Below are 24,739 nucleotides of genomic sequence, written 5' to 3' on the forward strand. Positions count from 1 at the left end.
CCTAGTTGACAATACCTAGCTATCTGAACTGGTCTGTAGTAATAAATCAAACTACATCAAGAAGTCTTATTACCTTCAAGCAAGAGAAAGTGCTATCCATCACCTTAACACTGTCCAGATATTTCCTGGCTGGCTGTAAAGTAATTAATGCCTACTTAAATATAATGAATCTGCCAAACATAAAGGATAATAGTGAACTAAAGAATAAAGTTTAACAGAAACCTATTTCAAACATTGTGTGATATTTTAAAAATAATATCCCTTTATGAACAAAATTTTTTTTTTTTTTAATGAGCAAAATTATGTTACTTGAGATGCTATTTACAGAAATCAAATGGCAAATGAATGCACTGAATATTCTGAACTCTTGAAAAACACTCTGGGAAATACATCATTGGAGGGCCTCGCTTGTTTCTGCCGCGCTTCCCGACCAATCCTTTAAGGATCACGACTGCTTTATTATCTACATCTCTTCAGTAAGTGCTCCTTTGATTTCTTATGTTGGCAAAACGAGTCAGTTCCCCTAAAAACTGATGACTTAAGGCAAAAAAAAAATAAAGTCTTATAATCATGGAAATCAAAAGGCAGAACCTGGCTACAGAAAACATCTTCCTTCAAAATACTTCTAGCTTGTCTAATAAATGTGATATTCTACTTTGTAACAGAGTGTAGCTGTAGCCCCAAGGACAGACTAGCATGTAAGTATTTTTACTGTAGAAGATTCAATTATCTATGATTCCACTGGTATTCTAGACCTGCTCCAAGAGAAATGCGGTAATTACTATTATTTGAGGAAATGGGAAGTGATAGAATTTTCAAGCTGGGTGACAGGGAGTCTTAAGGCTAAAGCTCTAAAAATTATGTGACCAAAAAAAAAAAAAGATGTTAAACAAATCTTGTAAATTGTCAATAGAGACAGAGGCATATGACTTCACTTGAAACAAAGCCCTGCATAGAATTAATGCTTTCAATTCTTTCTCCCAGAAAATATATAGTTTCAATGCCACAAACATTCACTAGGAAAATGAAACAGAGAACTTCCCAGAATGTTGTTGCTATGAAAAATGATCTCACAGAAAGTTTTGCTCCCTATCTTTATTCTTATCTCCATTCCTTGCTTTAGGGTTCCAAATGGAAGCTATATTGAAAATTAAAAACAAATACAAAAAAAAAAAGGTAAAAGAAAACCTTCTCTTTTCCAGCAGACTAACCCTGGATTGTTGTTAACTGCCATCAAGTCAGTTCCAACAAATGGGATCCTCCTGTCCGATGAATGATGGCCTATAGCATGTTATGTAATGTTATGTAATGGTCTAGTCTATACTATTAAACTCTGGTTACATGTCACTGTCTCACAAAAACACTTGCCAAAAATACTAAAGCTTTTTAAGAATCTAATCTTATTTCCAAAGCTAGCATAACTTTTCACTTAAAGTAAGGAAAGGCTGAATTTAAAAAGAGAGACCACCACAGAGCTGTTTAGTGCTTTTTAGCTCTGAACTTTTCTTCCTGGGATGTTAGACAAATGCACCATGCCACTACTCTAATGAAGAGCACCCACCGGGCATCACTCAAGAACTGTGGCCTAAGTTACTATGTCAAAGGTATAAATTATGGTTCAAAGACAGCTCCAGGCACTGCCGAGCTTGGAGAATTGCTTACTGAGTGACCATGTTGTTCCAAATAAACTCAATGTTTAAGAGGCTAAAGGGCAGTGGAGGCAATTATTGGAAGGAAATTTCTCACTAGGCAAGAAAGGAATAATTAAGTCTTTGCATGCTAAATCACATCGCTGGGGTTAACAATGAAGTAATCAAGTGTAAATGGTAACAAAGCCTATCTATAGGACTCATGAAAGGAAATTAAGGCTGTGGGTAATCTAGACTATTGTTGCTTAAATACCACAAAAATTAGTCCCTAAAACTTCATTCATGCATCCTTTCCTTATACAAATGTGTGTGCTTTTTGTGGGAGGTAAGAAATTGGTTAATCCAGCAATTAAGGCAAATATACTGACTCATCAGAAGTAAAACACCACTCAGCTACTAATTCACAGGCAGAGATCCAACACCATTCCCCATAGTACTTAGAGTCTACAAAGCACTCAGTATGGAAGCACCTCCATATTATGAGATGGTTATGGGTTTCACTCAAATACATGACTAAAATCATTTAAATTATATACTTAATGCTTGCTTTTTAATTAAAATCTACAGGCATGTTGGAAACCACACAGCGGTGTTATTAAGCTTTCTACGCTTCAGGACACAGAATTCTCCTTCTGTCTCTCGCTGACTCATTCACTCACACACACACACTCACAATTGGGGGTGTGTAGGGGGGAGCTGGGGAAAAAGATTGAAGACACTCACATAATCTTCCAAAAACTTCCCAAGAACAATTAAAATCAATTATACTCTAGGGAAGCAAAATAATGTTAACCTGAGAGTTTATAAAAGGTCTGGATTCAAATTAGCTCTGCAACCTCAGGTTCTCATCGCACTTCAGAGACTCTGTTTCCTCATCTGCAAAATAAAGTGGTGAGGCCAAGACTAAGGCTTCTCAGGGCTCTAAATTGATCTAGTGTATGTTGTTAAAATAATATAAGATTCTCTTACAAGAAGTTGCAAAAATAGTACCAAATCTCCGTGTACTATTCACTCAGTTTTTCCCAATGGTAGTATCTTACACAACCATAATACATTAGCTAAACCAGGTAAATGACATTGGTATAGCACTATTAAGCAAAAGATCTTATTCAGATTTCACTACTTTTTACATGCATTTTTAAAATCACGTGTAGTCATAAAACCACCATAACTGTTCTATTACCACAAAGAAAATCCCTCATGTTACCCCTTTATAGTCACAAGCCCCCCCATCCCTAACCCTAACAACTTATCTGTTCTCACTATAATATTGTCATTTCTAGAGTGTTAAAAATGGAATCACGTAACCTTTTGAGACTGGCTTTTTTCACTCAGTATAATATCCTCAGGAGCCATCCAAGTTATTATCAATAGTTGGATTGTTATGTATCAATAGTTTATTCCTTTTTATGGCTGTGTAGTATTCCACTGTACAGGTGTGACTAAGTTATTATTAACAGGGCAGAAAGGAACTTTTAAAATCATTTTGTTTTGCCGTTGCTAAGATGGATTTATATTCTTACAGATAAATGACTGATTATCTTATTTACTTCATTTATATAAATAAATATATTTACTTCATTTGGGAAAACCTGGTGGCATAGTGGTTAAGTGCTACAGCTGCTAACCAAAGGATCAGCAGTTCGAATCTGCCAGACACTCCTTGGAAACTCTATGGGGCAGTTCTACTCTGTCCTATAGGGTCACTATGAGTCAGAATCGAGTCAATGGCACTGGGTATTTTGGGGTTATTTACTTCATTTAAGACTTCCCTGACTATCTTATTTAAAGCCTCTGTCATCTAGCTTTATTTTTTTTAATAGTACTTAAAATTACCTGACTTTATATATTTATTGTGTTTATTTATGTTTTGTCTACTCCACTGTTGCTGTTGTTGCTGTTAGTTGCTGTCAAGTCAATTCTAACTCATGGCAACCCCATGTGTTACAGAGTAGAACAGCTCTATAAGGTTTTCTCGGTTGTAGTCTTAGCAGAAGCAGACTGCCAGGTCTTATCTTCTATGGTACCACTGGGTGGGTTCAAACCACCAATCTTTATGTTAGCAGTTGAGCGCAAACCGTTTGTACCACCTCGGAACCTTCCACTCCCCTAGCCCCCAGATAAGTTATATCAGGACAAGGACTCAAAAGTATCATCCAAGTCTGTGTCTCCAGCACCTAGAACAGTTCCTGACACTCAAGGCACTTAATAACTATATGTTGAACATTATCTCAGTAATTATTACTTGAAGGTTGAAAGACTTATTATGTGAACCATTATACAAATAGTAGTATCTCTGAAAGAACAGTCTGAACTGATAAAATGACTTGCAATAAGCCTTTTTATTCACCTCCTACAATTTCAACAGAGTACTAGGTCCATGGAAGACTAGACAAAAGACAAGGGAGAGGCACAGGGAATCTTACAATTCAACAGGCACAAGCCACAGGTAACACATGTAAAGAGTCTCATTAAATACTAAAGGTTTACACAGTCCAAGAGAGGACCATCTATTCTGACAATATGCTTCTTCCTCTGTGCTTTGTTTTGTTTTTAACATATTCTGGAGGGCTACAAATGACTTTACACAAGTCATACAATTGTATGTAACTGCATTTCTCCTCTGTTAAACGGGAATTCAAGCCAGATCAACGGAGAAGGGAGGGAAAAATATGGAAAAGAATCTAGTGCTGTGATTCATATAATTAAAAGGTTTAGCAAATAAAGATATGTCTATAAATATGTATATATAAACACACGTCCTGGAGGGAAATGGACTTTTTGTTTGTTTCTCCCACTGAAGAACCCAGGTTCTTTGATGGGTGGTCCATCAAAGAGTTTTACGACTACTACACTAGATGATCTTTAAGATCCCTTCCAAACGTACATTCTAAAAGATGAGAACACTTCAAGAGGACAAAACAGTAAGCAAGCCAGAGGGTAGCAGAAACCCTGGGGCTTGGACCTCAATCTGCTTCCCATTTTGCTATGTTACCCGTTCCAAGTCCCTTAACTCAATAAGCAATTCATGATATCCAGGACATGCAAGACAGAAGAATGCCTTCATCTAGGAAGAGCGCCGAAAGATACTGTTGTACAACTCCCTCATACCATAAGCTCTGGTCTAAAAAAAAAAAATAAAAAAAACAACAAGATTCAAAACTCCACCTCAAAAAACCTCACTTATTACCTGTGTGCCCAGACCCTCTATGGTTTATCTCTGAAATGGGGAGAATACCAACCTGTTCTTCAAAGGGCTGCAGGGAGGATTAAATAGATAACACACGTAAAGCACTTTCCACATGCCTGGTCATAGCAGGAACTCAGTAACACTTATTATTGGTGACTAAGTTAATAACAAAATGATGATGATGATGATTTATTTGAATGGCAAGATGGACCATAACAAAGTCCTCTATGACTCAATACGTAAGATAAATGAGATGAAAAAGCAAAATGCTTCCAGGAGAAGATAACCTTAAGAGTCAACAAGCAAAGGAGTATCCAGGATGGGACTGCCTATTGCTGGCACGTTCAACACTGCAACTGTGGCCACAGATCCGTTCATGAACCGCTCTGCTCCAAAAGGAAAGAGCATGCAGATTCAAATAGGAACCCGGTAAGTCTGTAAAATATTAACAGCTTAATAAACATCAGCTAACACAATCAACAAACACAGTGTTCAACTAAGCTAAAGAGTACCAACTAAATTAATACCAAGTTGACTAAATGAAATGCCTTGGGGGAAAAAAAAGGTTCATGGGTGATTCACTTTTATGCTGACTTCCCTATAAAAACATCTTCAACAGGAGAGGCAGGAAATTCCAGTGAGTGAAAAAGGGCACTCACTATATGGAAACCATCATACTACACACTTTGCTTTTTCATTTACTTTTAGGTTTTGGTTTAAAGAAGCATATTCAGAAATTTGCTCCTAAAGAAACAGAAGGGTGAGTATACTAACAGATCTGATCCTCATATACCATGTGAGTGAATTCCACAAAAGAAGAAAAAGCAAGCCAAAAAGCACAGGCTTGATACTTTCCTGAAACTGAAAAACACCATTAACGTGGAAAATGATGAGAATGCTTTTAAATAAAGGTGGACAAGAAGCAGAAGAGACTCACTGGAAGACACTTCCCTTTCGTCCTGCTATGAGTAAAAGAGAAGCTCTGGTGGCACAGAGGTTAAAGCTCTCAGCTGTGAACTGAAAATGTCAGAGGTTGGAACCCACCAGCTGCTCCACTGGAGAAAGATGTGGCAGTCTGCTTCTGTAAAGATCACAGCCTTGGAAACCCTATGGGGCAGAGCTCTACTCTGTCCTATAGGGTCACTATGAGTCAGAATCGACTCGATGGTAATGGGGTTTGGTTTGGTGGGTATGAATGAAAGATAGCTTCATTTTACACAGTAAATAGACTTTTGAATATTAGACATTCCTCTATCAACTCATGTTTTCACTGTGTGTATAGATGTAAATGTGTGTGCTTTCTAGTATGCTTTACTTTCAGTTCTGTTTTTCCTATAAGAGCCTGTAGCTCCTCACCAATTCATTTCTCATTGTAACTTTTTGCCCTTCTCATAGACTGTCAAATACCCAAGCAAACTACACGGATGAACAAACATAACTACTGAACACCTGAGCTTTACAAACTACTATCCACTGACTCTGGGACATTTGGGTGAGTTACATAACCCTTTCAAGTCTTAGTTTCCTTGGTTATAAAGTGGGAACCATGCCATGTTGTTGGAAGGGTTATTGTCGAAATTGTAGTTAACACATGTAACACGCTGAATACAAAAGTAGACCCAGCAATTCCTCATCAAATTTCCACTTTTATGAATTAGACTTGAAAACTGGTTATATAGTGGTTAAGTGTTGCAGCTGCTAACAAAAAGGTTGGCAGTTCAAATCCACCAGGCACTCCTTAGAAACTATATGGGGCAGTTCTACTCTGTCCTATAGGGTCGCTGTGAGTCAGAATCGACTGGATGCCAACAGGTAAACATAGGACACACTAAAAATTCAAGTTTTTTCACTCTAAGCAAAATGCTCCATGTTGAGATTATTTCTCAGGAGTCTTTGGGGCTGTCACAGTAACAGCTGGACATCAAAAAAGAATTCTATTCCTTTAACAATAAAGACATATAAACAATTTTTTTACTTTTGCTAATACTACACAGCATGTTAACAACACATCGAGGCAATCAGTTGCTGCTATCAACCTCATTACATTTCCAAGACATAAAAATGTAGACAAAGATATTTTCTTATAAAGTTAAACCTACACCTACCACATGATCCAGTGATCCCACTCCTAGGTACTTAGACAAGGGAAATGAAAACTTATGTTTATATAAAAAACCTCTATGTAAATATGTACAGTGGCTTTATTTGTAATTCCCAAATACTAGAAATAAGGCAAATGCCCCTCAACTGAGGAACAAATTGTAGTACACCCCTATAATGGAATACTCCTCAGCAACAAAAAGAAATATGGCATACTGACTCATGCAACAACATGGTAGAATCTCAAAAGCCTTATGGTAAGTAAAAGCCAGATACAAAAAACTACATTGTGTGTGATTCCATTTACGAGATATCCTGGTAAAGGCAAAACTTTATAAAGTAAGAGACACAAGGTAGAAAATTGTTCAGCAGTCGCCAGAGGCTGAGGGTAGAGAGAGGGGTTCGCTACCAGTGGGCCCAGGGAAACTCTGGACAATGAAGGAAATACTCTAAATCTTGATAGTAGTGGTGATAACATGACTGCATACATTTCAAAACAGGCACAGTTGTACACTAAAAGGGTGAATTTTAAGATTGAGAGCTTTGGGTAAATATTCCCTATGAATTCACAGTCCTAAAGGTCAGTTAAGTGAAAATAAAAAAGAAAGATGGATACTCAAGGTTAAACCTTTTCTTTTAGGATAAAAATCTAGAGGCACTAAAAAGGGGGGAACCTCAAATATTCATTAAGAAACATAAAACACAAACTCAATTTAACATTCCAAGAGCCAACAAATTTAAAAGATATCTATTATCATCAAGAGCTGCAGCAGGGATTGCTCTTATGAACAGATGTGAAATGCAGTAATTCCTATCAGCATGCAGTTATACAGTTTATGCTGAGTAATGATATCAAGAACCAGCAGAAATACCTTCTAGGTGAGATTTATATGTAAATTCAAAGATTTACCTATATCTGTGATAAAATAATTGATAGGCTCTCATTTCCTTTTAGATAAATCATCAACTCATGTCAAAGCCGGCCCACATGTCTGTAAAACAATGAAACTAGAAATTCAGGATGGGCTAACTTGAGGGCTGGAAAGGACTCTGATGAAATATGTCATTACTTCCTCCGCCAAAGTCATGAATCTTCCCATCTTTGGATGTCACAGGTTTTTTTGTTTTGTTTTGTTTTTTCCTCCTTCTGGAATGCCACCTCAGCCAGGGTGCTGCCAAGGGCAAATTCTTTTATCAGAAGATGACCTGAGAAAGACAGCGATTAACTTACCCCTCTTTTTCCATGTTCCTGGTCCTCTCTGCCACACCTGCTGACTAGTCTCCACTGCAGATTCAGATGCCACAAAACGAAGTCGTTACTCTAGCTGAACTGAAGCACAGCCCTCGAGTAGAAGGCTGGTACTATGCAAGCAGGAGTGCTTAGCTAGCATGAGGAAGATCCACTGATCTCTTTCAGTAGACTGACAAAAAGAAAACCATAAAGGCACACTGTTTGCAAGACATATTCTATCAGAAATCAAGCATCTGTGTTCCCATCTTGTGTATCCATCAAACGCACACCACATATCAAATCGGAGAAGACAGCACCCAACGCCCTGTATCCACACACACACACACACACACACACACAAATCCCCTTTGGAGATTTCCTTTCGATAGAATGTAACAGGGCTTTGGAAAACACAGTTTGATTACAAACAGCAGAGCCTGTGGTTAGCTCACAAACTTGTCAACCTACCATGAAGTATGAAGCCTTCTGCTGCATGCCCTTACAGCCCCAGACTCTGTTTGCAAAAGACAGGAATGAAATATTCCATATGTTTTCTTTGTCACTGACATGACTATTGAAAGCAAGGCCACGGTAGTCTCCCTGCTGAGGGACTGGGTCAAGCTATTCATGTGTAACCAGGCAGATGTCAAGATGGTAATGGGAAAAAAATTTCATACACTTTTTTTAAAGAACGAGAACCAGGGTGGAAAATGCACAACTGTATTTGACACATTCAGTCAACCTAAATAAGCTGTGAGTACTGTCGCACACATTAAGCTGCTATGTTAGCTTTATGATTCATTTTCAAATCAGATCTGAGTCAAAACCCAGAAACTTTTAAAGTTTCTAAGATCTAACTGTGCTTAACAAGAATGCCAGTTAACTTTTTAGAAATATGAAAGACTTTAAAGAAAGGATTTAAGTTCTAAAATTTTTTCAAGAAATAAGCTTCTCTTTATCCACAAAACTGAAGCAAGTGTAAAAGTGTAAAAGGAATATATAGGTATCAAATAACTAGTAAAATACAATTTCAAAGTACTTAAAAGAAAAAGTTGTCTCATAAGCTGAATATTTCTAGAAACAAAGTGATAACAAGAAATAAGAACACAGCTAAGTTGTCAATTCTGAGTAAATCTTATCCAACCTCAGCTTTGAAGGTGATTTAAGAAACTACAGGGGGCACTAGTTGGAATGAGGGTCCCCAAAGAGTCAGCATTGTTGAAATGAGAATCCTTGATGTTTCAAGGTCTGGAAGTAGAAAACTGGTAGCTAAAGATCACACTGACAGAACAAGGTCATACGCCTGCTTGCTCTGAGGAGAAACACTGTGTTCTCCCATTAGGACTGTATCTTTCTACCTGACCAGCCATCTCAGGAAAGCAATGTCAAGTCACAAAGACTGAAGCAAGACAATATAATTTTCCCCTGAAGTCTCTACTCCAGAGAAACTATAACTACCTGCCACCAGGGTTTCTTGTCAGAAGACAAGTGTTATGTGCCATGGAGTCAATTCCAACTTACAGTGACCCAACAGGTCAGAGTAGAACTGCCCCACAGGGTTTCCCAGGCTGTAATCTTTATAGGAACAGATCACCAGGTCTTTTCTCCTGCAGAGTGGCTGGCAGGTTTGAACCATCAACCTTTTGGTTAGCAGCCGAGTGCTTAACCATTGTACCACCAGGGCTCCTAGAAGGCAAGGAGTACCATCTATACCGAAAAATTCAAACTAGTTTCTGTCAATTGGATTCCAACTCATGGCAATCCCATGTGTTCCAGAATAAAACTGGGCTCTATAGGGTTTTCATGGCTATGACCTTTTGGAAGCAGATTGCCAGGCCTTTCTTCTAAGGTACCTCTAGGTGAGTTCAAACCTTCAACCCTTCACTTAGTAGCCAAGGACCAAACCATCTGCACCATGCAGGGACTCCAGTAACACTTAAAAGAATGTATCTTCATAAAAGCATATGTATTATTCTGTCTTCACCAAGATCTACATGGTTTTCTGAATTTAAAAATCTGCTAGATGAGTAGTCTTTTTCCATTAGCACAGTGGCTCACCTGTGAGGTCTACAATAGGCTTTGAACTTGATATACATCCAAAGAACTAGAGAAATGTGGTTTAGAATTTTAAATCACACAGAGATAACACATGTGGACAACTTTAGTCACTCCCCAAAGAAATGACAATAAACAGGGTCCTCACTGTCACCAGAGTGGTCATGCTAAAGAGAGTTTCTCAGGGAGCTGAGTCTATTCCACAGCTGTAGCCGTGGAGGATTAAGTCAAGCTACCTCTATTTGAAGATCGGAAAATTGATGTTCAAAGTGATTAAGTGACTTACCCAAGCTCACAGATTTAGAAACACTCTCCTGAGCTCAGGGGTCTTGATTCCCTGTGTCGCACTCTCAAAAACAAAACCATTTTTGAAAGTTTGTTCACAAAGGTATGCCTGTAAAAGAAGACTGGGTAGCGATAGTGACAAAAAAAAAAAGAGTTGGATTACATTACCACAGACTCAAAATGACCTTGGAGAGGAGCAGAAGGCCAACAAGAAAATTTTTCTGTTACAGACAAAATAGGAAAATATTCATGAGGGAAAAAAAAAAAAAAACTAATCAAATGAAATGAACTAGCAGAAGTAGCAGAGAAAGGATGAAAACTAGAATTATGATAAATTGCTAAATACCAGTAGTAAACCCACAATGTGCAATTTACAAAAAAAAAAAAAGATGCTAAAATATTTCAGTATCCTTCTATGAACTCAGCTGAGAGTTCAAATTATATGAGAATTCTCTGTACGCTTCAAATTTGGTGAGATACAGAGAGCTTAAAGAGGACTGAAACGGCAATTACCAAATGCGAAAAATGCAAAGACTGGATTAACTTCCCCATAACAGAGGCTGAAGAGCATGTGAACAGTCTTCAAGTACATTAAGAAACCTGAAGGTCAATATCAACATTATTTGTTTTGTCTCCCCCACTACAGAGCAGAAAAGAGTTGTTTTTAGAATTCAGTTCCTAAGATGTAAGTTGGAAACTCTGGTGGTATAGTGGTTAAGCGGTACGGCTGCTAACCAAAGGGTCAGCAGTTCAAATCCACCAGGCGCTCCTTGGAAACTCTATGGGGCAGTTCTACTCCGTCCTACAGGGTTGCTATGAGTCGGGACTGACTCGACAGCACTGGGTTTGGTTTTGGTTTGGAAGGTATAAGTTATTCAAGAGACAGTGCTCTCTTTCTCTGGAGAGGTCTCCCACAACAAAGCAGCTGTCTGAGATGGTCTGCACACAAAGGAAGGGTAACAGTCTAGAACAGAGTGGCAGCCATGAGTCTCCTCCTTCCTGAAAAACAAATCTGGCCTGTCAAGCCTTTCAGAAAGACACTCAATAGTGTCCATGTAGTTTCTTCAAGGGCCTCTAAGTATGCAGCTCGACCCCTAGGGAAATGAGAAAAACGCAGAAGTTAATCAGCATCATAGCCTAGTCCCCAGAGTTTCAAGGAAAAGACTGCCAACTTCGAAGCAGGCCTCCCATCCTGCACCTTGAAAACAAGAAACGTGAAGAGAGTGAGAATTACAAAATCCATCTACCCTCATATGAAAGCAGCTGTAATCAAGCTCTTTAGAAGACTTTCGATGTTGCCACTTAAACTAAATTATCCTGTGGTTTACACACATGGGAACCTCAAAGCCTGCGGGGGGTGGAGGGGAAGTGAGACCTGAAGTGATCCCAGGCACATTCCTCAGCTACGCCTAGCACAGCTCGAAGGTAAAGGGGCTGTCTTCCTGCCAAATTTACGTCACTCTTCTCAGGAACAAAATCCTCCCCAAATAGAACTTTTAACGATACAAGGGAACAGAGGAACGTAAGTCATGAGGTTTCCGGACACTGGGTTCTAAAAGCTGATTTAAATATTCAAATTACTTTTTTGTTAGGGCACATTGAGATTTTCATTCATTCAGTGGTAAGCTTTATTTTTAAGATTACGTATATATGTAAAAATTTTTTTTTTTTTTTTATACCTTATGTTAAATATGCGTCCTCCACACGTTTTCTCACTAGCACAGACAACAGACCAGCCTGGGATCTAAGAGTAAACCCAGTCTTGGCCCGGCTACTTCCCAAAATATCTATGGTTTACATTTCCTTACAAGGATATTCTTATATACTTACGGGCCAACATGTTGCCACATGAGAGTGGTTCGATGTTTTACCCATAAGACCTTTCAATACAGAAAGCTAAGAAAACTACAAAAATATATTTTAAAAAAATGTTCATTTCTTGGATCCTAAAAGAGCATTCCTGAACCTCAATTACTTGCATCTAAAATAAGAGACGCATGATGCCAAATCTTGCTGTAGACTTACTGTAGTGAGGAGGGCCAGGCTAGTGTGCTTTTCTGGCAATTAAAAATATGGAATGGTATGAAAATACGTTTTAGAGACTAAAAACAACCAGCCCAAACATTCAGTTTTAATTGTCTGTACAGGACACAGCATATTTTGCACACTTTAAGAACCCTGCTAAAAAACTGTCCCAGGCATACACAAAGTTTAATAATAAATACTTGTCTATGTGTGGTTGAATCCAGAGTGCATTACTACATAATTACATCTTGCTATGTAAAAGAGGTATTTGAGTACTAACTTGCTAAAAGTCTTTAGAAGGTTGAGAAGTTATTAAACTTGCATGAACTATAAAATCAGGCTCTGTCTTAAGCTAAGACTGATTCCTAAACTCTATTTTGAACTCACCCAATTTCAAACAATAGAGCTGACACCTGGCATGCTGTTTGACCACCAGGTGTTTAAAGACACAAAAGAAATGTCAAGGAAGGCCAGACAAATTAGCCATTATATGAGAGTACTGATTTGCTAAATACCCTGATTTTTTTTTCCCCCCTCCATGACAGGATTCAAAATTAGAACATTTCATCATCTTCAATCAAGGTTTTTAAAAGCTACACATCACTGAACAAAGTTTGGGGGAAAAAAGGGAAAAGTTATCCATATTCTTTTATATATAGGAAAACAAGTTCTAGCAACAAACTTGAAGGTCCCAAGGAGCAGTTTAAGAGAAGCTAGATGACACATTTCTAAACTCAAAACCTTGAGGTCTAGTTACAAAATTAAAAAAGCCAAGCTGCTTTGTCAAGAATACTCTAAGTTACATTAGCTAAATTTTTCAGAGTTAAAGGTACATTTGGCAAGGTTTAGCTTTTTACCCAGGTATGCCAACAAAAGGAAACCCTGTGGCATAGTGGTTAAGTGCTACTGCTAACCAAAAGGTCGGCAGTTTGAATCCACCAGGTGCTCCTTGGAAACTCTATGGGGCAGTTCTACTCTGTCCTATAAGGTCACTATGAGTCGGAATCAACTCGATAGCAATGGGTTTGGCTTTTTGGTTTTATGCCAATAATTTCTGTACTTTCATAGATATTGTTTATAATTTTTTTGATAAAGAAGATCAAAGTGGAACAGTCTTAAATTTCAAAAAATCACTAAAAAGATTCTACAACTTAATATTCTACAGATTAACAGAAATTCAAAGCAAAGAGCAAAGCCACCATCTAGTCCAATATTCATTATGTATTGATAAGGAAAATAGGAGAGAACAAAAGAATAGGCATAACCAAAGAGCTCAGAAACCAAAATCCAAAAATCTGAGCTATCAGTGGTTTCCACTAATGTAAGGTGACTAAAATAAGAATCTGAGAGACAGACTGACAGAGACAGAGGCTAAGAAAATGCCTCAACTTGCCTGGATCTACGTACTAAAACACAGAACTTTGATCTTTCCTAAGAGATTAAGTTTTCAAATGTTACCTTCCAATCGTAATGTTAAGAGCCAAGTGACTGGACATTAAATCCTTGTGATACCATATCTGGCATACACATTTAATTTGACTGGAGATCATAAAATATTAGTGGTTAATGAAAGAGTTCTGTTATACATAGGGTCTCTATGAGTTGGAGCCAACTCAACAGTACCTAACAACAAGGAGCCTAGAATACAAGGATTGCTGGTTCAAGTCTTGGGTACACCTCACACCACATCCAGTGCACTATTCCCTTGTAAGAAAGTGAGTTCCCCATTCAACAGAAATATTCCAGTAGAGCTGGGCAAATGCAGAGTCTTCTGTGGACAGAGATTTCATGATTTAGACACCTATACTTCACTTAATACAACAGAGAGGATCCGAGAAATGTATAAAAATCAAAAATCGAATTTAACAGAAGGAGCAAATCCTTGGCAGTAAGAGTTGCTTACTTCCTTGTTTTTCAGAAGAGGAAACTAATGTACATGACCCACTCAAGGTCACTCCTATGATTTACTGACAGATCGGGAACCCAGCTTTCCATATTCCCAGCACGATGCTGTATTTAAACAGCAGTTTGAAAAAAGAAGGATCTACACTTCAGGATTTTCATATACTGTCCTTATTTAGAACAAAGTTTACTTGTATGTAAAAACTAATGCATCTTTAGCAAGACCCACTAAACAAAGCTAACATTGAAATTTACAGAGAATAATTAAGAAACCAAGAGATATCAAAACTTAGACCATCAATAAAGGATCAAACATTTAGATGGCTGATTAATGACCTGCCAGAGAACCCAGCTGATACTGTAGGAAAATACTTTCAAATGATACTATTAAAAGAAGAAAGGCGTTAAATGTAGTGAAAAACTACACCTTAGGGAAAGATCTGAGATAATTCCAAAAAAGAGAAGAAAAACCAACAGGTTCTTAAAAAACACTTCAAAAGCCCCTCTGGAAACTATCAATTCTATATAAAAAGCTCAGTAACCTGCTCATGCACAGGACACTCAGGCTTTGAGAGATGATGACTAATTATATGGAAGCGAGGACGTTGAGTAACTTTTTGTACAGTATCCAAATTACTGAAACAGAGTGATTTTATTTTCCAAGTGTTAAGCCATACCCACAGGAAACAAGCAGGCTTATTCTACCTTAGCAAAGCGCCTTAGCTAGCCCTGCATTCTGCAACAAGTCTCCATGGCAAATTTCCTAACACACACTTCCAAACACAAAGAACTGCTCCAAGTAAGCTGTAAGAAATAGGCAAGTGCTTCAACTAGAAAGATATTCTGCTGCTCCTGGGATCTTTTTATAAAAGAATGCAAACCACTACCGTCACCTTGCCACCCTAAAATGGCGATAAATTATAAAATCAGAAAGCAGCCTTAGAAATAATCTAATGAATCCAAGCGCTTCATTTTTCAGATGAGGAAATGGTCACCAGAAAAAAAGTGGAATGACTTGCCCAAGGTCACACAATTACTCAGTGGCATGGTGAGGACTCGGATGACTCACCACTGTTTCCATGAAGCCCCAGAGACAGCCTTTATAATCTTACACTATGCACCAGGTAACATCTATGATGGTGAAAATTTGTGCTGTGGGCCCAAAGTTCTCAAAATGGTGACAGTAACAAAAACCAGAAAGATATACATGCATGATCCCTTTGCCACTACCACTGAAATTTCATCCTTTTCCCCCCAGTCAAGAATGGAATGTAGGTGATTATGAGTGGCCCCATTACAGGGCTATCATAATACGGGTATCACCTTGAATCCTTTTGAAAAAAACTTTGGAATTTTAATATTAGTAACATTACTTCCTTTCACACACCTTAGGGTAAAGTGTGACAAGCCAGTGCCCTGTAATACAAGGTTGAGAACTGCTGTTCTGAAATAGAAATAATCACTACAGGTGCAGCAAATGGTGTGAAAACAGGAATCCCACAAACAATACAGCGGATTACATCTGACTCTACCCCCAGACTCTGGTGAAGCTGCTTTCAGCAGGGAATAGACACTGCTGGACTGAACAAGTTTAAACGAGCCTTAAGAAGCAGGTATCCACTCTTTGGGACCTTCTCAAATCACTGGACAAAAGGCTAAATGCTGAGCACAATGAATCTGGCAATCCCACGTGGGAATCATGTCTGAATTCCAAACCCCAATTCTGCCCCTCTGTGTGTCCTTAAGTCTTTTTCACTCCAACATTTTAAGTGCTTCGTATGTACCAGGTTCTTTGGGCTCAAAAATGAAATCCCTGCTCTCTGTCAGTCAGTCTTGAGGCCTCCAAAGTGGGATGCATCCATCCACAGGGCACTTACCTGTAAAACCAAAGGGTTTTATATTTATATATACACAGAAGTAAGTGAGACAAAGTCTTGCCATCCTCACTTCCAAGAAGCATTCTGGCTGTACTTCTTCCAAGACAGATTTGTTCACTTCTCTGGTAGTCCACGGTGTGTTTGATCTTCTTCACCAACGCAATAATGCAAAGGCATCAATTCGTCTTCTGTCTTCCTTATTCACTGTCCAGCTTTTGCATGCATGTGAGGTTATTAAAAATACCATGGCTTCATATAAATATATATATTTATGTTTTTTATGTATAAATAAACAGACTTGGATGCACATGCTCAAAGAAACTAACTTAGAGGAATAAGTGAAAAAAAGTTTGGGGACCACGGATCTCATCCTCTGGTAACTGTGGCTCACTAAAGTTGTGGGGGGAGAGAGCAGATGGGAAGTTCTTGGAAAGAGCCCCCAGGTGACTTCAAGGGGTCCTGTAAGTCCCACTGGAATGCAGAGACCTGCAGCATCTGCCCCTCTCACACACACCTTCTGAGAATCACTGGACTAGCTGGTTTCCCCATGTATAAAATGCAAATATACTGGCCTTGAAATCCCCTATAGATAGGGTTGCCATATATAGTCCAAACTGGGATATTTCCGAGTGTGAAATGGGGAGTTAGCAGAATATATGGGCAACCTACCTATAAGGCACAAATCTAGAAAATATAACACATTTGCTCACTAATGCAGCTCAGAAAATGCTGTGATGATACTAAAAAAAAAAAAAAACCCTGATGATGGTAGGTTAGGAAATCTAATCTGGACTGGTGCCAATTATTTTTGCTTCCCAAGCCATAAACAGTAACTTTTCTGAGGCTCAAAGCTGAGGATTCAGCATTTCACTCCCCTGGATGAGCCTTAAGGGAAGATGCTTGAAGCTACAGAAAGAGATGCACGTTCTCATGAAAATGTGATGTTTCTGTGTGGTTTGGGGCACCACTATAAAACCACAGCACTTCACCTTACAGGGCAGGTTTACTCATTAACAACCAAGGAATCTGCTAAGCAAAGACTTTAATACTGGTCAGGACAGTAAAATCATACTTCTCTACTGTAGAGAGAGCTTTGAAAGAGGTTCAGGTAATGGCAACTCTCCTGCATGAATTCCCTAAAAGTTTGAGGACTTGGAGGAAAATAGTCCCATCTCCTTTATTCAGGTCTTCCTTTCCTCTCTATTCACCCCTGCTCTAACTTTCCTACCTAATGTACCTTTGTGGATAAACTACTGTACACTGCAAAAGTGAGCTTTTTGGTTAAGAGTTAAATTCACCATACTGAAAGAAATGAACTTCAAATAAGTAATTAACCTGAGACAGGAAAAAAATGGGGGGGGGGGGGGGTGGGCTGCAGGCTAAAGAATGAGACAGGTTCCTGATCAACAAGCTGCAATACTCACTCAAGACCCATCTGCAGAGGGCAAGCAGAACACCTCACCACCACCAACCTGGAAATACAGCAGTGCTCTGGCCTGCATAAAAACGAGTTCATCACAGGATCTATTATGCCTTTAAAACTCTGTTTCTAAGAGGTCCCTTTCAGTAGCTATAAGGTAAAAGGAAATTCCCTTTACCCAAGGGCCTCTTGGAATCCCTTCCTCCCTCAAACAGTTCTTTCACTGCTCTTGATTTAATCACCCAACTGGCCACACAACACAACATGGAAGAACAAGGGCAAACACCCTGCATTCAATTACCCAGTGCTTTCTCTATGGGTGGCATTTGCCAACATCACCTGCAACACCGATTTTAGATGATTCTTCTTTTCTGAAAAAAGGTCTAAAGTTCCCAGGTCTCTGCTCCGGGGAGATTTTGTAAATCAGAACCATTTGAGGGACTCTCTTGACCCCAGGCAGCTTAAAAGAAAAGGGTGCTGGTTAAGGTGCAGCAGACAACTACCTTGCGAGTTGGGCCGAGTGAACATACGCTTTGGAACTTTTTCTCCAAACATTCTTTACCTCAGGTTAGCATTCCTTCTTTAAAAGGCCTTGTTGGGTAAGAAGAGTACTTTCACCAAGAGAAACCTGCAATTTCCCCTCCTTGTCCCGTGTTTTCGTCAGGCTCCCCGGCGTGCTCCAGAAGCCCGGGGTTTGTGGAGGAGTCCAGAGTGGAACTGGGTCGAGGTGCCAGTTCGCTCTACCTGGATGGGGCCAAATTGGAAGGAGAGTCGCCCTGACTGAGGTACAGGTGCTTCCTTTCCCCACGTGCTGGAACCCAGGAGGCTCCAGGTGCTTCCTCACGAAACGTGCCTCGGTCTGCAGACTCAGGCCAAGTTCTCCGCGTCCTCACCCCTGCCAGTCGCGAGGCTCCTGCCAGCTGAGCAGGGGCCCGCGTGAAAAGGGAAGGTCGCGTGAAAAGGTTGCCAGGGGCGAGATTTTCCAGATTCCTCCCTCTTTCTTGGCCCCAAATGCACTTAAAAGTTGCGGGTTGGGGGATGGATATTTAACGTGCCCGAAAAGTCTGGTAAAAGGAGCTACTTACGGCTCGGACCCGGATTGGAAAGTCTGCGACGCGAGTGGGTGCAAAGCACACACCCCCCCCGCGACACACACACAGGTGACCAGTGCCCCCCCGTGGGGGACTAACCCCTGGCTCCGCCCCCACGGCGCCCCTCTGCCCCTCCCCCCGGGTCCCCCGCCGCCTGCACTCACAGCGCTTGGGTGAAGGCACTGAGCCCCTCGGGCACGCCCGTCAGCCCCTTCCCGGAGCAGTCCACCCGACGGTCGCCGTCGCAGATGCAGGGCGCCGCGCAGAGAGGCGGCGCCGCGCCGCTGGGCCCGGCCGAGCCGCGCAGCCCCAGGGCGAGCAAAAAGAGCAGCCCCAGCGGGCCCGGCATTGCTGCGGCCGCCTCCCGCGCCGGCCTCTCCCGCGGCGCCGCTCGCTCCGCGCGCTCCTCGGCCCTGCGACGCCCCCCGCTGCCGCGGGCGGCTGGTCTGCGGGCTGGGGCGGGGGCTCTCCTCCCTCCGCGCTCGGCTCGGGCTCGGCCCCTTCAACAGTCCGCGGCGGCGGCAGCGCAGGGACGCGGCGCTCGGGAGTTTCGCCTTTGCCGCTGCCCCATGGAAGCGCAGAGGCAGCTCCGCTCCTCCGGCGGCTCAGGCTAGCTGGCCCGGCCGGGCGCAGCGTGGGGGCCGCGCTCTGCCATCGCACCCGCCTCCCTCTCTTCGGCCTCGCGCCGCAGCCGCTCTTCAAGGTTGCAGAGCGCAGCCTTCAGCCATGCCGGCCCCTCGCTGCAGTCCCCGCCCGGCTCTCGCACAAACACCCAGGCTCTTGCTCGCTCTCTCCCCGCCGCCGCTAAAGCTCTTCCAGTCCTTTTCCCTTCTAGGGTTGCACGCTCCGGTTCCCAAGCCCCCAGCCGCTGGGTTATGCAAATCACTTAGGTACATGCAAAACTAACCCCTTTCGCCGAGCGCCATTGGCCCGGGGAGGTCTCGAGCTCATTATTATTCAGAGAGAGGGGCAGCCATTGGCCGAGAGTAGGACCAGAGGGGAGTGTTTCTCGGGCGTGAGTGACAAGGTGGTGGTGGTGGTGCTTTAAGGCAAAATCCCTGACTTGGCTGGATTTGCGTGGCAGGTTGTGGATTGAAGGTGGAAAGATCGGAAGGCGAGGAGTCAGGGTTGTTTTGTTTTGTTTTTCCCTCCCCCACTCGTCTTTTTCTTTCCTCTGCAGAAATTGGATCTCCTAATTGGATGACCTGAAAAGTATAACTTGCCTCCAGCATTCAGTTAAGTTTCAAATGACTCTCCACTGTTCCAATTCCAAAGGACGAGGAGGTTAGGAGCTGTGGAAACGGAAGATAGGTTTTGAAGAGAAGAGAAAAAGTTTCCCTTTATCTGACACACATTTTTGGATTTTAGTTATATCCTAAATTGAAGCATTTTACCTGCCTTCAGCCTCTCACTTCACTTGAAATCTTTATACCTATCTTGATGCACAGGTAGTCTTAGCAATTAACCATTGACGATACAGGGAGAGTTTTGCTGAATTTGACTGCTTTTTTTCCACCCACTGTAAAATTCTAAAATACAGGGGTGTTGTAAGAGTCAAACGAGGTGTGTTTCAGGACACTGAACAATTTCTCCAGACACAAAGCATTTTAAGTGCTAGGTGACCACAGTCGAGAAGCCAGCGCCAACTTTCGTGTTAGGTAATTACTTATCAGCATTCCCTCCTTTCCTGGACTTTGACTCCCTGTGGCCTAACAGAGCTTGCAGAATCTTATCTGTACCAAATACTGCTTTACAGGCACCTCCTTTCTTGCTTTCCCCTATCCCTTTGGGTTGTTTTATTCTGTATTGGAGATATTTCTCATAATATGTTGGAGTAAGGCAGGCAGGATTAAATATGTCACTATCATATAAAGTTGACTAGTCATCTCATGTTAGGGAAATTAAAGAAAATGGAAACAGGTTGGTGCAGACTTGGAAGTCTAAAATGAAAAAAAAATTTTTCAACATCTTTTTATTCAGGTGTTTATCTTAAAAATAATGCCAGGCTGGGCACATGACTAATATACAATAAATCTATCTACATGCTACCCAGTTGTCATTGAGTTGATTCAGACTCATGGCAACCCTACACATTTCAGAGTCGAAATGCCCTCCGTAGGGTTTTTACGAATGTGACCTTCTGGAAGCAGATGACCCACCAGTCGTTTCTTCTGAGGTGACTCTGAGTCGGTTTGAACCACCAAACTTTCAGTTAGTAGCCCGGTGCTTAACCAGTTGCGCTACCCAGGGACACCATGTACATGCCAGAGAGTCAATAAATACAGACATGACTTGATTTCAAGTTTTAGGAATGACATTTCCTCAAACTATTGGGCGGAAAGAGAGGTTGAAGAAAGATGAACAGCCCTCTGGTTTTATAGACAGGGAATCTGAAGCTCTCAGATACTGTGCTGATCATCCCAAAACAAGTCCTGGGCCCCTGGCTTCTCGTCTGCTGCTCCTGGAGCCACCACTAAATTGGCTTTCATTGTCTAAATCATCTCTATTATGTTTTAGCAAATCTCATGAAAGAGTGAAATGAAAAATTGTAAAGTTAATTTCTCCAATTGATTCATTTAAGACCTCTGTCTCTCTCTCTCTCGCTCTCTTTTTTTTCCCACAACAGTGGAAGGATAACAAAATTTCTCTTGCCAAGATATCACTTTCTTCTGATTTTTAAAAATAATAAATTTAGACCAAACTGATTAATTTTATTTCTTCCAAACAACCCATTTTCTTTGTTTTAAAATAGTGGTTTTCAAATTTTAGTAGGCAAAAGAATCACATAGGATGCTTGATTAAAAATGTAGAACCCCACTGCCAAATATTTTGATTTAGAAGGCCTGGATGGAGCTCAGGTATCAGCATTTTACTGAACATCACAGGACAGGGATACAAGTGGTCCATAAACCACACTTGGAGAGCTATATTCTTTGCTTTCAAGGAATAAAATTTTATGGCTGGCAACGTAGATGAGAGGATCTGTAGTTTCAATGTAGAGTGTATGAAGAATAAATCCCTATTGTCTATCAGATAAAGAGGTGGGAAAGGAAGACTCAGATTTGCAATTTGGCCAAGAAAACAAAGGATCAGGAACAAAAGAGAGTAGAGAAGAAAGGGGTTAAGATCTGTTAGTATTTCTGATAGTTGCTTTATTATATGTGCTTTTTCCTTTGCATTAAAGATAAATTGGCCAATTTGTCTTCACTTCTTGGATAACATCCCCCAAGAGAGCAAAAAATTGCTAACTTTTAATTTACTATCCCGGATAACTAGAAAAAAACGATCAGTTCTCACATAAACCATGAAGACCTCAAAAGATATCACATTGAGCTGAACAAAGATTTGGTGGCAGGCAAAAATGAACTTTAATACAGTTGCTGCCTCCAGTGGTTGCTCTTTCTAATCTTCCGTGGCAATGCATGAGTAAATTTTGTCATGTCCCTGGGCTGTTGTTGTTAGTTGCTGACTCATGGCGACCTTACCTGTAACAAGGAAACATTGTCGCGTTCTGTGCCATCCTCATGATTGTTGGTATGTTTGAGTCCCTGGGCTAGATAAGAGGAAGTAGAGCCTGGCTGCAGCGCTTCCATAGCCTGTGTGGTGCTTTTAGACAAAGAAGAAGGCACCCATCCTAGTGATGTTCACCTTGGGCACAGAGCTTGTTGACTGGTAGACAATCTGGGATTTGGCCCACTGACCCCTTTGTCCAGACACTCTTGTCAGCATGGAGCCTGCAGCACAGTGCACAGAGGCCCTGCTTGCTGGGCAAATGGTTCAAGGGGCCCCATTAAGGAAACAGAAGCTAGGAGACAGTGGGGGCTCTCAGGCAGTGCAATAATGATTGACAAGATAAAAAAAACCCTCAAACACATAGAATTTCACTTTTTATGAGATATTTCCAGCTTCTAAAAAGGAACCAGTGTGAGTTTACAAAGAAACCCTGGTGGCGTAGTGGTTAAGTGCTACGGCTGCTAACCAAAGGGTCAGCAGTTCAAATCCGCCAGGCGCTCCTAGAAAACTCTATAGGGCAGTTCTACTCTGTCCTATAGGGTCGCTATGAGTCGGAATTGACTTGACAGCACTGGGTTTGGTTTGTTTTTTTTTTTGGCAGCTTAAGAAAGAAATACTACAAATGTAGTTGAAGCTCCTATTGTACCCCTCCCGAATCATATTCCTTTTCTTTCTTCCTCTCGCTGAGAAGTAAAAGCATTCCTAAATTTTACAATTAATTTCTATACATATTTTCATGCTTTTAGTATGTATGTATCCCTAAACAATATGTAGTATTACTTTGCCTGTGTAAATAATATCATTCCGTACTCTTCAGCAATTTGCTTATTTCATTCAACTTGTGAGTTTTACTCATATTCATGAAATATGTGGCTACTTTTCATTCCTTTTCATTACTGTATAGTATTCCATTTAAAGACTATAAAACCAAATCAAACCGGTTGCCATCAAGCTGCTTCCAACTCACAGTGACCCTATAGGATAGACTAGAACCACCCCATAGAGTTTCCAAGGAGCGGCTGGTGGATCCAAACTACTAACCTTTTGGTTAGCAGCCAAGTTCTTAACCACTGTGCCACCAGGGATCCTTAAAGACTATAAAAAACCCAGTATTTATTTATTTATCCATTCTCTTATTAATATTAAATTTATTTCTGTTTTTTCTTATAACAATGCTGCTATGAAATATTCTTTACATGTCTCCTTGTGCAAATATGCAAGAGTTTCTCTGAAATGTGTGTATTTCCTTTATATACGTGTATGTGATTGTGTGTGTGTGTATCTAACAGTGGAATTGCTGGAATTCCTAGGTCATAAATTATGTGCACTCATCTTTATTAGATGTTGCTAAGTTGCTCTCAAAAGTGACTGTACTTATTTATGCTACCCTCAGCAGACGATAAGAGTGCTCATTGCTCTACAACTTACCAACACCTGATATTATCAGAGTTAAAGATTTGCATGTGAAATGGAATCTCAGTGTGGTTTAAGTTTGAATGTTCCTAATTACAACCTCATCTTTTCATGCATTTGTTGGCCATTACAGTATGCTCTTCTGTGCACTGTCTATTTATTTCCTTTGCCTATTTATTTTCTATTGGGTCGGTCATATTTTTCTTCACTGTTTTATAGCAGAGGCCAGCAAACTTTTTCTGAAAAGGACCCATAGTAATAATTTTAGGCTTTGTGGGCCATATGGCCATAGGATAAACTATTCAACTCTGCCATTGTAGCAAGGAAGCAGCCATAAATAACACATGAACAAATATGTGACTGTGTTCCAATAGAACTTATTGACAGAAAGAAATGGTAGGCTAGATTTGGCCTGTAGGCCTCAGTTTGCCAAGCCCATTTTATAAGATGCTAAGCCTTTGTTGAAATCTACTGATTATTTTGAAAAGTGTTGGCAAGATGATGTCAAATTCAGAGGAACATAACTCAAAGATGACCATCTTTTCTTACAAACTGAGTTCAAGCACTTTCAAAGATCTGGTTTCCATGCTAAGCTCACGCTAAAAATTATATTGCAGAATGAACCAAAAAGAGCCCATTACAAGCTTAAAAATGTTCCATTTCCTGGAAGGAATGGCCCAGAGAGAGTCCTGGGAACTTAAGGTTCACTTTCCGTTTATCCAAAAAGCATGCCAAATATTTTTGACTCAATGCAATCTCATGAACTGTGAGAAACAGGTATTGATAAATAAAAGCACAGGTGCCAAACTCACCACCTAAAGTTAGAAGCTGAATATGTATATTAGAAAAATATATATATATATACACACATATGCACGTGTATATATACATACATAAACATTTCAAACCATAATAGACTCAGGGAGTAAAGAAAAAATATCGGGTCTAATCCTACCCATCGGACATCTGATATACTGAGTCTGTAATA

General features: G+C 40.5%; 1 protein-coding gene across 1 annotated transcript in view; it reads right to left on the bottom strand.

Moving 5' to 3' along the window:
- Positions 1-19,716, bottom strand: part of LGR4 (leucine rich repeat containing G protein-coupled receptor 4) — a 115,245-nt gene extending 95,529 nt beyond the window's left edge. Inside the window, exon 1 of the mRNA XM_049890757.1 lies at positions 18,990-19,716. Coding sequence (XP_049746714.1) covers positions 18,990-19,174 — 185 coding nt within the window. The 5' untranslated portion in view covers positions 19,175-19,716. The remainder of the gene's footprint in view (positions 1-18,989) is intronic.
- Between the last annotated feature and the right edge of the window lie 5,023 nt (positions 19,717-24,739).

The sequence above is a fragment of the Elephas maximus genome, chromosome 7, assembly GCF_024166365.1.
Source record: "Elephas maximus indicus isolate mEleMax1 chromosome 7, mEleMax1 primary haplotype, whole genome shotgun sequence".
NCBI classification, from domain to species: Eukaryota; Metazoa; Chordata; class Mammalia; order Proboscidea; family Elephantidae; genus Elephas; species Elephas maximus.